The 16,570-nt window shown below is 36.1% G+C and overlaps 1 protein-coding gene across 11 annotated transcripts in view; it reads right to left on the minus strand.

The window, feature by feature from the left end:
- RBBP8 (RB binding protein 8, endonuclease) overlaps positions 1-16,570 on the minus strand; it is a 90,470-nt gene that overhangs the window by 48,966 nt on the left and 24,934 nt on the right. For all 11 annotated transcript variants that reach the window (XM_064577836.1, XM_064577837.1, XM_064577830.1 and 8 more), the window contains 2 exons: positions 15,661-15,756; positions 2,910-3,022 (listed from right to left, as the gene is read on the minus strand). In XM_064577836.1, the coding sequence (XP_064433906.1) occupies positions 2,910-2,976 (67 nt within the window). In that variant the 5' untranslated portion in view covers positions 2,977-3,022; positions 15,661-15,756. The remainder of the gene's footprint in view (positions 1-2,909; positions 3,023-15,660; positions 15,757-16,570) is intronic.

Consider the following 16,570-nt stretch of genomic DNA (forward strand, 5'->3'; position numbering starts at 1 on the left):
CTAAACAGAATCTTTTTGGAAAAAAACTTCATTAAAACTATAGAACAACAAAAACAAAGGAAAAAAATCTTAGTAGGAGCCAGAGAAAAACGATTGTTACCCTGCAAAATAGCCTTAGAAAAGTAAAAGTAAAATAAAAATATCTGTGGATAAAAACTAGTTTAGAAACAACAAATACCTTCTAAAGGATGTATCTCATAAAGGAAAATAATCCCAGAAGGAAACTGAGGTGCAAAAAATAATAATAAAGCAAAGAAACTGATAAAACATGTAGTTAAGTCTTAAAAAACTGTCTTAGTAAGTTTTTAAAAAGCTTCTAACTTAGAAGGTTAAGAAAAAGGAAATGAAGTGCTAGGCATAAACAGCATGTAAGCAGAGTTCAGGTGTTTTAAGGTCTGTGTATTATTCGAAGATGGTCAAGAAATTAACTTTATAGTTTAGGAACGCATGGTAAAATTTCACAGTTGTAGGGCGCCTGGCTGGCTCAGTTGAAAGAGCAAGCAACTCCTGATCTTGGGGTCATGAGTTTGAGAGCCCCATGTTGGCATAGAGCCTACTTAAAAAAAATTTGTTTTCAGGGTTGATCAAAAAGATAAAGAATTAGAAAAAATAGTAAAGTATCAGATAAAAATGAAATAAAAAGACAGACATCCTCAAAATTCAATAACTGGGAAAGTAAAAACATAAAAGAAAGAAAAGGCAGGAAGAAAAAAATAGCAGTGAACAGAAACATGAAAAAAATCATATATATGAAGCCCCTGGTGTTTTTATTCTTATGATAACTTGGGGATTTGACCTTGGCAATTTTTCTTTTGCTCATTTTAATGTAAAATTACTTTTCTTAAAACTTTACAGTAATCATCTTGGTAGTATTACTAATGGTGCAATTCTGAGACTACTGTGCTTTTGAGATTTAAAAAATGAGTAGTTAGGGGATATTTTCATTCTATCATCCCTGTGTCTTTGAGAACCAGGCTTCTCAGCGTGGAAGGAGATAGAAATGTTATTAGAGAAAAGGTTAACAACAGATCTATAGTCTTGAACTTGCATTTTAAACATGAAGTCATGAGGTATTTTATCTATCTGAAAATTAAGCAAAGGATATTCAAGCTGTTCACCCAAGAAGAAATGCAAACTGAAGATCATGTAAAAAAATAACTTAACCTGAATAGTTATAAAGAGAATGCTAACTTAAAAAAGGTATCCTTCTTTATCAATCAGATTGGGTATTATTAACACATTTTTGCTCAAAGCTGAAGAAGATGTAGAGGAATGCATGTTCTCAAACACCTCCCCCCACCAAAAATCAAGCTGTCCATCAACAGCAGAATGGCTAAATGACATCTACACTAGAGAATATAATGCAGCCATGAAAAAGAACAATGTCTTATTCCTTTGAAGATTTTGGCTATTTTTTAGATAGCCAAAGTTGCTGGAAATTTGACTATTAGGTATGCAGACAATACTGGAGATTATTTCTATACTAACAATATAATTGTAGATCTCAACTATGTTTACTGAGATGTAATAGTTTTCTACTCACTGATAATGTTCTTATATTCCTAAATAAACATATACATACATTCACACATACACACAGAAACTACAGACTTAATTAAGACATAGCCTAAAATAAAATAACACATGTCAGAACAAGAAGTATGGTATGGGGGCGCCTGGGGGCTTAGTCAATTAAGCGGCTGCCTTCGGCTCAGGTCATGATCCTGGGGTCCTGGGATTGAGCCCCACGTCCAGCTCCCTGCTTGGTGGAGAGCCTGCTTCTCCCTCTCCCTCCTTGTGCTCTCTATTCCTCTGTCAAATAAATAAATAAAATCTTAAAAAAAAAAAAAAAAGTATGGTATGATCCCATTAAATTTAAAAGAGAAGAGAAGAGGAGAGGGCACCTGGCTGGCTCAGTCAGTGGAGCATGTGATGCTTGATCGCGGGGTTGTGAGTTCAAGTCCCCTGTTGGGTGTAGAAATTACTTAAAAATAAAATCTGTGAGTTCAAGTCCCCTGTTGGGTGTAGAAATTACTTAAAAATAAAATCTTAAAAAAAAAAGAGAGAGAGAGAGAAGAGAGAGAAGGGATAAAACAAAGGAAAGAGACAGAAAGATAAGCCTGGACCTGGAAAGTTGCATTATCAGATTGCCAAAGTAATTATCCCCAGGAGCAAAATAAAACTATATTCTTTCTCTTTTTGAAACAATGAGGATATACTCATTTTTTCTTGCTTGAGTAACCAGAGGATAGCAATATAACAGAAAAAAAAAATAGTCAGAAGATGGACTTAGTTTGGAAAAGAAGATAAATTAATTAGATCTTGGATGTGAGCTGTTTATAGAGAATCAAGGTAAAGGTCACTAAGAGAGTATATGAAGAGTTAAAAGAGAATAAGGTTGAGAGGTATTAGAAGAAACGAAGGTTAAGAGAAGGTTAAGAATGAAAGAAAACCCAACATTAAATGTGTAAGGAGACTCAACTGAAAATGGTATACTTGTAATAGTATGTCATGAAAACCAAAGAAAGTATATAATTTTGTAGAACACTAAATTGTATTCTTTGTATTTAACTTTACTAAATACTAGTTACATTACATGAAATAAAAATTACGAAGTTACATAAACGAAAGAAGCAAATATGGACATAATCAAAGGAAATTTCCTTCTTGCTTTACAGCTGGTGGGATTTGAGGGCCAGTGGTGGACATCCACCTTTTTGTATCCTATTTCTTACTAAAATAAGTATGAAGTTAAATCTACAGAAAGGGAATAAAGGACATTTGAACTTTTGCCTACATGAGGAAAAATGTATGTAAACAATCCATTTGATTGCAACCACTTTAATAATAGGTTTTATCAACAGTACATTATGCTTTAAACACTTAACAAATGAAGAAAGGAAACTCACTAAGCTCTGTGATAAGTTTAAGATTCTGCTGCCGGATATTTTCAAACTCTTGCTGTTTTTTCCGCATGTGCTCTTCAGTTACTGCACAGCGATCACATAATCCTGCTCTTAACCTAGGAAACAAAAACAAAATATTTTTAGAACAGAACTTAAATGTTCTCACCAGAAAATAAGTATGTGAGATCATGGCTGTGTTAATTAGTGGAAATTCTTTCACTGTGTGTATGTTTACCAAATCACCATGATGTACACTTTTACAATTTTGTCAATTATACCTCCATAAAGCTGAAATTCAATTTTTTTAACTACTAAAAAATATTTCTTTATATTTGAACTCCCAAGACTTTTATGCTTTATGAAGCTCTAAAGAACTGACTTGGCAAGTATAGAGAAAATTAACTATTTTAATGATGTATTATATCTTTAACATATTCTTGAATAGGTTGAAATCATGCCACAACATCGCTTTCTAGAACAGATTACAATTCTGAGTGGAATTCTCTAAATTCTGCCAATTTTAAACTCTATCCAAGGGAATTTATTTACTGAAGAAACTGACCTTGTTCTAATTTATAGCCAAAATATGAACTCCAGTCCAGTACCAAGGGGATGAATTTTATCTTAAGCAAGCTTGCATCTGTATTGCTCAGCATAGCATATAACACATAATGAGTGTTCAACTTTTTTAGCTGAATGAATACTAAAGGTCAAAGGAAACAAAGTAAAAAAAAAAACGTACTTTATACTTTGTTCTTTTCAGCATTAAAAAAACCCCCAATGTTAAAAAAATTCAATGTACTATTATGCAAAAAGGGAGTTTTAAAAAATAGCTTTCACTGACTATTTGTGAGTGCTGAAGGGAAGAGGGAAATACATAGATTGCACACAGGGGATGGGGAGCGGTAAAGAGAAAGGTGTACCTTAAAATGTTAATAATAGTTATGTTGTAGGTACCAGTATTATAGGAGATTTTTTTTCTTAGTGTTTTTCTCTTTTTCAAAATCTCTCTAATTTTATTATTTGTTAATCAGGAAAAAATATAGTTAAAAAGGAGACATAGACCCCACATTAGGAATTTGGGAAATGTATAATCTGAGGTAATAATTTTTACTTGTCAGTAAGATACTAAGTATTTAAGTGTCTATGGAAGTCATAGCATGGTAGTATAAGCCATGAATTTTATAAGCTAAGGAGATAAAAAATTAAAACTGGACAACTAAAACAAAAAGAACCTAGAGATTTTCATATGCAAGTAAAACTCATATCAAAATGTTGATATGGATGTAAAAAATAAAGATTAGAGATCATAGATAGGATGCGTTAATAAAATCAGAATTCCTAGAATGAAGAAATAAAGAATTGGACAGCACAGTTTAATTAGAGTATATTCCAAACACAGGAATTAGAACAGTCAAGATCTTTGAAACCATTTTGTATGATAAATATCTAAGTAAAGATGACACTGAGTCAACATTTGTATCAACTTTTGCTCCTTCCCAAGATCCTACAAAACTATAGTAAAGATGTATGTATATTTTTAAAAACACAAACCCGTCAGGACAGGCCTGATGGGAGAGAAAACAAACAAAAACAAAGCAAGGTTTGGGCGGAGAAAATTGAAACTCCCCTGAGAATGCTGAATCCTGAGCCAATGATGGGAAAGGTCTAGAATTGTGTTGTCCAATAAGGTAACCACAGCCACATATGGCTATTTCAATTTAAATAAATTAAAATTAAAGTCGAGGTCAGTTATGCTTAAGTACTCAACAGCCACATGTCTAGATGCTACTGTATTAGACCGTGCAGATATAAAACATTTCCATTATCACAGGAAATCCTATCAGACAGCACTGACCTAGAGCCAACCTGATATATACTGCAGAATTCGAGAAGGTTAAAAAATTGGTACTCAGGGTGATTTAAAGTATTTCAAGAAATCATCATACCAACATATTTTCTCCTATATTCTGAGCACTCAAGTGGTCACCCCTTCCATTCCCAGCAGAATACTGGAAGTTTAGTCTCTAGAAGGTATAAAACAGAACCAGACACTGGTTTGGGAGACCTGAGGTACAGGTAAGGGTAGGAGTACAATAATGAAATGAATGTCTATGCATGCCAAATTCTCAGAACTTAGTCTAAGCCCTCATCATCTATTTGGCTTCCAGAACTTTGGTAGCCAACCCTATTACACATTCCCGGAAGCAGAATGAAGGAGCTTCCTCTAGGAAATCAGGTCTAAAGATACTGACATTAAAGAATTATCAGTGAAACAGACCAGGCAGATGACCCTGCAGTGAAACTCATAGCCCATAATTCCACTCAGAGCTTTTTTCTACCTCTCTTAAATATAAAGAGATAATCAAGATCAACAGACTGCTGAGAAAAGCTTATAAAGTAAAAGAGACTAAAGCAAACAAGACACTTAAAAAAAAAAAGAGGGGTACCTGGTGGCTCAGTCAGTTACACATCTGACTCTTGATGTAGGTTCAGGTTGTGGTCTCAGGGTCGTGAGACTGACCCCCGCACTGAGCTCTGCATAGGGCTCCCAGCTCAGCAGTGAGTCTGCTGGAGATTCCCTCTCCCTCTCCCCCCCCCCACTCGCACTCGTGCACGCACACTCTCTCTCTTCTGTAAATAAATAAATCTTTAAAAGTAAAAAAAAAGAGGGACGCCTGGGTGGCTCAGTCGGTTAAGCATCTGCCTTCGGCTCAGGTCATGATCCCAGGGTCCTGGGATCAAGTCCCGCATCAGGCTCCCTGCTCCGTGGGGAGCCTATTTCTCTCTCTGCCTCTGCCTCTCTCTCTGTCTCTCATGAATAAATAAATAAAATCTTAAAAAAAAAAAAAAAAAGAAAGAAATATAAGCTACATAGGGAGAAGAAAAAAAGCCACACCACCATTTTCAAACTGTAAAGAATACTCTCAGGAGAAATAAATAAGATACCAAACTATGAAATGAAAACAGGATTGCCATAAAACAAAATATTCTGAGAACACCACCAAAAAATCTTAGAAATTCAAAGTATAGCCGCAGGAAAAAAACCCAAACTCAACAGAAGGTGAGAAAATAAAGTTGAGAAAATCTCCCCAAAAAAGCAAAGAGAAAATAGAAAAGATAAGAAAACTAGAACATTATCCTAGAATGTTTATCATATCAATAATAAGAGTTGTAGAAAAAGCAAATTTTGGGGCGGGGCTGGGCAGAAAAGGAGGAACAAAAAAGACATGATGAATATGGAAAGCAAAATGGTGTAAATCTAACCATATCATTAATTACATTATTAATTGATAAACCCTCCAATCAAAAGGCAGAAACTATGATTCAACTTTATACTGTCTACAATAGACATACATTTTTTTTGAGATTTATTTATTTTAGAGAGAAAGATGGTGTGAGCAACTGGAGTGGGGGTGGGGCGGCAGAGGGAGAGGGAAAGAGGGAATCTCCAGCAAACTCCCCTTTCAGGGCAGAGCCCCATGTTCTCACCACCGAGATCATGACCTGAGCTGAAATCAAGAGTCAGAGGCCTAACAACTGAGCACCCCGGCGCCCTACAACAGACATAATTTAAAAAAAATTTCTTATAAATTTATTACATAATATTATTATAATAACTATTATCAATAATAATAATATAAGAAACATAGATCTCTGTGGGGTATATCACAACATCAGGGTTAGGAGGCCTCAGGACTGGAGCAGAGGTGAAATCCCCCGGTTGCAACTCCATACAAAAGGAGGGGTGAAGCACAACTGACCCTGTAAAGTTAAAAATCCAAACTGAACGGAACCAAAAACTCACAGGTGAGTGTGAGACCGAGTGTGTACGTGGCAGTCTGTTACAGTGACTGCTGCTGTGTGTGTGACCTGGTCTGTTGGTGAAGGGGTTACTGGGTGTGACTGCCCAGGGAATGGGGCCAGCGGGCCAGGGCAGGGCAGGCGGGCACAGACCGGCATACCAGGCCCCTGGGCTGTGAAAACCAGTTTTCTGGGTTTTTTTTTTAATTATTTTTTTTTAATTTAAAAAAGCTAGAAATACAAACAGAAACTTGTGAGTGATGTGGATGGAACTTAGTGCAGACTCCAAACTTTAGGTTTAAAAACGTCCCAGGGCTCCCCACCCCACAGGTCATTCTGAGTGTGAGGAGTCACAGTAAGGGGGGCTGGGGTGTCCTCTAGGGTCTTTGCCTCTCCCCAGGGCTTGTGGTGGCCTGACTCTAGGGGTCCTCTATGAACCCCCCAGGAGCCCAAATTTGGGGAGGGGCATACTTCAGATTCCAAGATACAAATAGGTTTAAGACAAAAGGATGGAAAAAAATACATACCATGCAAACAAAAGCCAAAAAAAGCTGGAGCATCTATGTTAATATCAGACAAAACAGACTGTAAGAAAGTGCTACTAGCACAGTGAATTTTATAATAAAAGGGTCAATTCATTACAAAAATAAAACAATTATAAACATATGCATCTAACATTAGAGCCCCAAAATATACACAGAGCAAAAACCGAGAACTAAAGGAAAAAACAAATTAAAAAATAACGGTTGTAGACTTCCACTCTCAATAATGGATAGATCAAGTGAGATGGGAAATCCACATAGATATAGCAGGCCTGAACAAACCAACAACCACCCAGACCTAACTGACATCTACAGAACACGCCATCAACAACTGCAGAATGCATATTCAGGACCATTTCCTAGGTCACAAAACAAGTCTCGATCAGTTTAAAAGCACTGAAATCATACAAAGCATGCTCTTCCACCACAATGGAATTAAATTAGAAATCAACAACAGAAGGAAATTTGGAAAATCCACAAATCTGTGAATCTTAAACAACGTACTCCTAAATAAACAATGAGTTAAAGAAGAATCACAAGGGATAGTATAAAAATAGGCCATAGCATACATGCATATATAAAGCAACGGTCAATAAGTTCTTGAATACTAAATATGTGATTATCAAAATAACTTTAATAGTAGGGTTGGAAAATAAAATAGAACATGGGGGGAAAAAAAGTAACAGAAATCAGAGAAAAGATTATAAAGAATCAGTTTATGACCGAGAAGTGCTCCAGAAGGAGAGATCATAAAAAAATGGAGAGGAAATAACAGAAAGAAATTGCCAGACCTTACAAGATTCCAGCTTTCAGGTTAACAGGCTGAGTGTCCAACACATTGAAGGAAACATACACACACCTCCCTCACAAAATTTCAGAATGATAAAAAGGTCTTAAATTCTAGGAAGGAAAAAAACCCTATTACATATAAAGGAATAACATTAGAATGATATCAGTTTTATCAACATTGGATGCTAAGAGATAATGAGAAAATGTCTTCAGTTTGGAGGAAATCTACTTTGAACCTAGAATTTTATATCCATTCAAAATATCATTTAAATCAACAGTAAAATAACATTTTTAGGCATGCAAGGACTCTGAAAATTTACTTCCTGTGTACTTTTCAGCAGTTATTTGAGGGTGAGCTATAACAAAATGAACATGAAAAACCAATAAAAGGGAAAAGTAGGCCCACATTTTATCAACCATGTTCACTGGTGTATGTTCAAGGTCTAAAATAGTGCCTGGCACAAAGCAGGTGCCCCATAATTATTTGCTAACTAACATGAGTTGAAAGAAATAATGGAATTAATGTAGGGATCCAGAGAAGAGAAATTCCAGAATGACAGCTGTAGTATAACCTACAAAGTAAATGGTCCAAATTAGTAGAGAAAGTTTAAGTTTCTCAGCCCAAGAAGCATGCCTTCAAGAAAAAGAAAGATTATAAGCAATAAATAGAATAACTAACACATTACCCAATATTAATGACATAGTAAGGAAAACATGTTTCTTATCTCAATATGAAAAAAGTAATTAGAACTTCTAGGAAAAGCACAGCAAACTCATATAAATATGTCCGTATCAGAACATAATTATGGGCTGATCTGAGTGGCTAATTTGAGCAGCTGATTTGAAACAGAGTAGAAAAGAATCTATGTGGCCCTGACATTAGAAACAGTCTCCTTGAGTGGCACGGGGGTCATGACATCGGATCTGTAGAGAAGGAAATGTTATCCTGGCTCAGCAGAGAGTATTTATAGTCAATAAATAAACACAGTTTACCATTTTTCAGCTTCTATAATTAACTTATAAACCAAATACAAAAGACTGAGATCAGGTAACAGAAAACAATGTAACCATTGTCAAGCTTGTCAATATTTACATGTAAAGGTTCAGCTGAACACAGAGTGGGAAGTAGGAGAGAGGAAGAATGATGGAGGGAAGGGTTAAAGTATCAATACCCTCCTGTAATTTAATGGTGAGTTCAGGGCGACTGTTCAGACATTTTCCTAAAATATATTCCTATAAAGACATACTTTTACATAAGTGTATATATTAAGGTTCGAAGGTAAAATAGAAGAACTAAAATAATAACTATTCAAAATATGTAAGGGATAAATAGTATCCTCATTTTCAGAGTAAGAAGTAAACAAATGTCTCAAATTGATAAATCAAGTATTAAAGTAAAAATACATCATTGATGGGGCACATGGGTGACTCAGTTGATTAAGTGTCTGAATTTGACTCAGGTCATAACCTTGGGGTCCTGGGATCAAGCCCTGCATCAGGTTCCCTGCTCAGTGGAGTCTGCTTGTCCCTCTCCCTCTGCCCCCCTTCCCTGCTCATGCGTGCTCTCTCTCTCAAATAAATAAATAAAATCTTAAAAAAAAAAAAAAGCAAATACCTCATTTAGAACTTTGGAAAACTAAGAACTGGGACTGACAGGGGTGGGAAAGAGAAACAAAAAAACTTTTTTATAGTAACTATACCACCTTATAATGTACATGCATTACTTGAATAAAAATTCAAAAAGGGGGAACATAAAATAAGCTAGATAGTATATTCCTTTTATCACAGCATTTTAATTTAACAGTATTATATTCTAGTAAACTTTGTATGACATCTTTTTGAGAATTAAGGTACTAAAAAGGATTATACTTTCTTGTCTTTCTGCTATAATACATATGTTTTCAGATTCTCAAGCATTTCTAAAGCTAACAGTAAAGTCTATTTATGCCTTTAAAATTATAAAGGAGGGGCGCCTGGGTGGCTCAGTTGGTTAAGCATCTGCCTTCGGCTCAGGTCATGATCCCAGGGTCCTGGGATTGAGCCCCGCATCGGGCTCCCTGCTCAGCAGGAAGCCTGCTTCTCCCTCTCCCACTCCCCTTGCTTGTGCTCCCTCTCTTGCTGTCTCTCTGTCATATAAATAAATAAATAAATAAATCTTAAAAAAAAAAAAGTAAAATTCCAAAGGAAATAAGCCTCTGTAAACTATTCCAAAACCAAGACACTATTAAACTGTTATAAGAGGCAACTTAATTTTAACTATTTGCTTAAAGTACCTGACATTTCGTATTTACGTTCCTCTTTTAAGATTTGCTCTAATTAATAGCTTAGGACCCATGTAATAAACATTCAAATAGTTGACCCGACTGCGGTAAATAATTTAGACACAGAATTACTAAGCCATAAAGACCGAAGAGAACATGACATTGAAAAGTCACTGAAGGGGTGCCTGGCTGGCTCAGTCAGTAGAGCATGTGACTCTTGATCTCAGCGTTGTGAGTTCAAGCCCCACATTGGGTTTAGAGGTTACTTAGAAAATAAATAAAAATTAAAAAAAAAACAGAAAAAGTCATTGAAAAACACTGAAGGAGGTAAATGGCATCGAACAATTCTAATGAATTATTTCAATGTCATTCTACTAGTCAGTTTGTCAGTAAAAACTGAATACTATTTTTTCTTTTTTTTAAGATTTTATTTATTTTTTGACAAAGAGACAGGGGGAGAGGGAACACAAGCAGGGGGAGTGGGAGAGGGAGAAGCAGGTTTCCCGCTGAGCAGGGAGCCCGATGTGGGACTTGATCCCAGGACGCTGGGATCATGACCTTAGCTGAAGGCAGACGCTTAACGACTGAGCCACCCAGGTGCCCAACACTATTGTTTCTAAGAAATCAAATCTACCCGGGCGCCTGGGTGGCTCAGATGGTTAAGCGTCTGCCTTCAGCTCAGGTCATGATCCCAGGGTCCTGGGATCGAGTCCCACATCTGGCTCTCTGCTCCTTGGGAGCCTGCTTCTCCCTCTGCCTCTCTCTCTCTCTGTCTCTCATGAATAAATAAAATCTTAAAAAAAAAAAAAAGAAATCAAATGTAATACATTAAAATGTCATGACGTATCATCAAAAACAATCCCTTGGAACCCCTAGTTTCCAAGTTCAAAAATGCCACTGATATAGACAGTTATAAAGTGAAACAATATTCCCTAGCTTGTTTATTACTTCTAGTTTTCTCCAGTTAACTGCCATTCTTGATAACAATATCTGTGGAAAAGAGTCAACTCTTGATTGCTTCCAGATCCTAGTTTAAATTTAAATGGATGTGAGAAAAAATGCTAGCTCCTATTTCCATCAGCAAGGTTCCACTGCTTTCCTCTTGCCTATTTTCCACTGATGCGATCAGAGAAAGAAACAGCCTCAATTTCACAGGAGAATGAATGCAATTTCAGTCGCTATATACAGGTAACAGGGAAAGAAGAGTAATTCTAGTTGTAAGTAAAGAAAACAAGACACACTGTGAGTTAATTCCAGTTTGTTCATAGGGATGAAGAAGTAAAACCTTTCATTTTGCAACTGGAAAACTTACCAGATTAACAAGTATGCTCAATTGTTTGCTATACCCCAAAAAGATTTCCTCAAATTTATTCATTTTCATTCAAAAGGGTTTACTGAACACCTTCAATGAGTACTGAAACACAACAGTGGCCAAGATAGTACCTTTTCTTTTAAAGAGTTTACAATGTATTTGAAAAAGAGAGGCAATAAAAAAGTAATTATGGCAAAATATGATTCACATGACAGTGGAAATACGGGGTACTATGAAAGTAAACCCAGTCTAAAAAGTCAGAGAAGGCCTCCTGAAGAATATATTTAAATTCAAACCTATGAGTAGGACAAAAAGAAGACATTTAGTCCAGTATTTGAAAATAGTTGCACAACCATAAATCCTTTGATTATGAGTACAAATTTTCCTTTTCAGTTACAGATGAAATATGAGTTTCCTATGACTGCCAAAAATGCTTTTAAAAATATTAAAATCTATTAGACAAAAAAAAAATCTATTAGACAATCATGGTTTAACTGCTTCGTTCAGATTTTTTTTAATGCATTCTATCTACTTCTCCACACAGTGACTATTTCTTAGATTTAGTGAAATACTTTGTTTCCTTTAAGGAAAGTCTGTTACAATAATAGCAGTAGTAGAACATAAAGCAGCCACATAAAATTATAACTTTTTATTATCTAATTTACCTTTACAGAGTAATTCCTCTCATCTAAACATCTCAAGATGTTTTCACGTTAGCATAAAAATAAAAATTGTTTCATTCTATGAAGTGTAAGCAGCAAGTCTCAGAATTACTGTTTAGAAATTTTAACAAAACACACTTTGCTTTTTAAGGGTCTTAGCAAAACACTAATTTTTATAGATTTTTAAAGCTTGCTCTAGATATCATTCTCATACAATATAAAACTAAAATGAAATTTTAAATAAGGCAGAACTTTACCAAATGTTATCTACTTACACATTTAAAGGCAGAACATAGTAGCAATTTAAAAGAGAAATAACAAAAAACAAAACTTCCCAAAAAAGCCAAACTAGAAAATGGACAATGCTGGGGAGTTAATATTTCAGAGTATCTGTTTCGGTAACTTTAGGTCAAGTACAAATACTTTGAGATGATCAGTCATTTACATAACATTTACAAAATTAAGACAACATACAGACAAGGCTGCAGGGAAATAGAAACTGGGGGGTTTGTAAGGTCAAATTTAACCTAATTATTCATTAACTGTGATCTAGGGAAGGTTTTTTAAATCTTTGCCAGTCAGTTTCCTCACATGTAAAATAGTTTTACCATCTACCTCACAGCATTAGTGTGAAGACTGGGTGTTAGATGTCTGGGTACAGAGGAGCCCTCAATACATATCAATCGCTGGAGAGTTAAAGCCTAAGATGTGCTCTCTCTCCACCATTCCTCCCAAATGCTCCACTACATATCCAGAGAAAACAAGGAAATGCCTCACCGTACCAAGAGAAGAGTAGCTGATGATTTCCTTTTTGATCCTGGACTGGGGAAGAGTAAGGGGGACAAATTCCTTTCTAGCTTCCTGATACCTCAGCTAGAGAGAGACTGGGTTTGGCTATGACACAGTGCAGACTGGAGTGCAAGTGGCTGGAATCACCGTCACCAGTTAGGAGGGATACTGTAAGTTTTTAAAAATCCCTATTATGTACTTTTACTTGTATTAATCTCATTTAATCTTCAAAGTAGCCCTTATGTCATGTCATATATTCTTGGCTTTTCTTCCACCCGTAATAATTTTTTTTTCTTTTAAATTTTATTTATTTATTTGACAGAGAGAGACACAGCAAGAGAGGGAACACAAGCAGGGGGAGTGGGAGAGGGAGAAGCAGGCTTCCCACAGAGCGGGGAGCCCGATGCGGGGCTCAATCCCAGGACCCTGGGATCATGACCTGAGCTGAAGGCAGACGCTTAACGACTGAGCCACCCAGGTGCCCCCGTAATAATTTTTCTTTCACAATTTATTTTTTGTTGGCTGGGTCCTTATTCTTCATTAAACCTTAATTAGTATTTCCAAGGATTCAGCCCTAACACCTCTTCCAATACCCTTTAAGATGTCCTTAGATCTCTTATCCAGTCTCTAGGTTTTAGTTTTTTTTATTTTTTTTAAAGATTTTATTTATTTGACAGAGAGAGAGAGACACACACAGAGAGAATGGGAACACAAGCAGGGAGAGTGGGAGAGGGAGAAGCAGGCCTCCCGCGGAGCAGGGAGCCCGATGCCGGGCTCTTTCCCAGGGCCCAGGGATCATGACCCAGGCCAAAGGCAGACGCCCAATGACTAAGCCACTCAGGTGCCCCTATGTTTTAAATGCCATTCATATGCAGATGATGACCTTCAAATTCTTTTCTCTAGCTCTAATCTCTCTCGTTTTAGACCCACATATACAACTACTTGACATCTCCATGTGGATATAACAGATGCTGTCAATACCTGCTCATAGCCCTTTGTAATTTCCCTGCTTAAACCCTCCAATTGCTTCCCATTGCAATTAAAATCCAAACTTTTTGCCTATGATCCTACATAATCTAGTTACTCCCACCTTTCCAATCTTATCTCCTATAATTCATCCTCCTATTCATTAAGTTAGAACCACAGTGGACTTCCTATTCTTCAAATATTTCAAAACTTATTTCTACCTAAAACTTTTGCATTTGTCTGTTCTCTTTTTATCTCCAGTTCTTCAAGTGACTAGCTCTTATCTGTATCATTCAGGTCTTGGTTCAAATGGCACCTCCTCAGAAAGGCCATCCCTGACACCCATCCCTTCACTTCCGAATCAATGTCTGTGGTCACTTACCTACATCATTCAATTGTACTTCTTCATAGCACTTACAATCTGAAATCATCTTATTTATATGACTCACTTTTCCAAATCTTTGAAAATTAAATATCAGCTCATACTAGGGATAGTATTATCCCTAGCACCTAACAGCAACACCTAGATCGTAGTAAGGACGCAAATATTTATGAATCTGAATTAAGGGCACAGTATAAGCTTGAAATTCAAAGGTACAGCTATGATTCTGAGGCATATGGAGCTTTATTCCACAATAGGCTGCCTATTCCAGTAAATGTGCATCCTCTGGGACAGCAGTTGTGGAAGACAGGTATACAACTGTAGTTTGCACAGGTTCAGAGTAGATTATTCCACCACTAAAGTACAGTGGCAAACTCAAACCACCAGCCCTTCTGTAACATATATAAAATAATAACAAAAAGAAAATTGTTAACTGTAAATGCAAGAAACATTATTTGTTATAGGTAATTCAAGGTCTTAAATAGCACTTACAGTTCAGATGGGTATATAGCAAATCCTGTAAGTCTTTTCTAAATCTAGGGTGTTAATCTCATAGAAGTGAGAAATAAAGTATGTAAGTGGAAGTAAAGTAAGTGATAGGCATTATCTTAGAAATATTCATAAAGAAGAATCCCTAGACTGCCTGCAAATAGAGAAATATGCAGGGGAAAAGGGCAGAAATATGAAGACAGGGAATTGTGAAGCAGGTTCCACCTACTTAGATGTAAAAATGGAATTCAGGCATCAAATGAATTAGAACATTAATTCTAATTAATTAGAGCTATTCTTAAGCTTGTCCTATATCAAACACCAGATAAAGAAATATTATTTAAAGGGTAAATTGAGGGCGCCTGGGTGGCTCAGTTGGTTAAGCGACTGCCTTTAGCTCAGGTCATGATCCCAGGGTCCTGGGATCGAGTCCCGCATCGGGCTCCCTGCTCTGCGGGGAGCCTGCTTCTCCCTCTCCCACTCCCCCTGCTTGTGTTCCCTCTCTCGCTGTGTCTCTGTCAAATAAATAAATAAAATCTTTAAAAAAAAAAAAAGGGTAAATTGATGAGATTGCTGTAATTAATAAAAAACAAATTTGTAAGTGTATATCCTTAATTTCATGAAGTATTTATCCAAAGTTGACATCAGGTTGGGAAAGGGGCACTTTTAGTCCCAGAATTGTTTATGAACTAAAACCAATGTTCTATGAAGGGGGGAAATCACCTCTTAACTCAAGAATACTCAAGAACCAGACTCACCGATCTTCTAAAACTTTAATGGTTTCATGGAGGACTTTCTGTTGCTCTCTCAGCTGTTGATTTTTGGTGAAGAATTCCTCTAGTCTCTGTGCGTCTCTAAAAGTCAAGAAATAAGTTTTTTAAAAAATCTTCATAGGATAATCATCACAACAGGGTAATTCTACTATAAGAACCACAAAGTATGGTCTCAACCATAACATGTATTTCTTGTATTAAAATAAATAACTTCAAAGATATAGTTTAAATATCTTGTCAATCACAGTTCAAATTATACTACAATTTGTTCTGTAGTATTTTATGTACTATGAAGGTATTGTTCTAAGCACCAGGCATTCATTATACGATGCTGGAACACAGAGGAAGGAGTGGATTCTGATGCCATTATTGACTCAATGTTGTCAAAAAAGCTATTAAAATTGTTTTTTATTATTTTGTCTACGTTTGTTAATGTAAGTAACAGATACCTCCACTCATCTGTATTCCAACTATGGGAGATTTATACTTTCTTATTAATTTCTGTATTGCCTAAACTTATTTGATATGACTTTTAAGCCAGAGCTAATAGTGGAGTGGAAGCACATGAACCCTATATCGTAACACCTAGGTTTGAATCTCAGCTCTCAGTTATCAGCTGTGTGACCTAGTGCAAGTCACCTAATCCTTTGTGCCTCCAAAAATGTGGATACATTAATACCTTTCTAATAAGACATTTGCAAGGACTAAACATTAATGTATGTATAGCATGCAGAACAGTACAAGGACTTAGTAAGTTCTATTTAAGTGCTTATCATCGTGATTTTATAGTCAAGAAAAAACAAAGACATCTAAAATTTTCTTCTAGTAGATTACCTGATTACTTTCCAAGGTAGTGTCATATTCTACCCCTCCATCATATTTTTAAAAATCACAT

This window comes from Mirounga angustirostris, unplaced genomic scaffold, assembly GCF_029215605.1.
Source record: "Mirounga angustirostris isolate CCGP_5_RB_7025 unplaced genomic scaffold, mMirAng1.0.hap1 SCAF_14, whole genome shotgun sequence".
In the NCBI taxonomy this organism is placed as follows: domain Eukaryota; kingdom Metazoa; phylum Chordata; class Mammalia; order Carnivora; family Phocidae; genus Mirounga; species Mirounga angustirostris.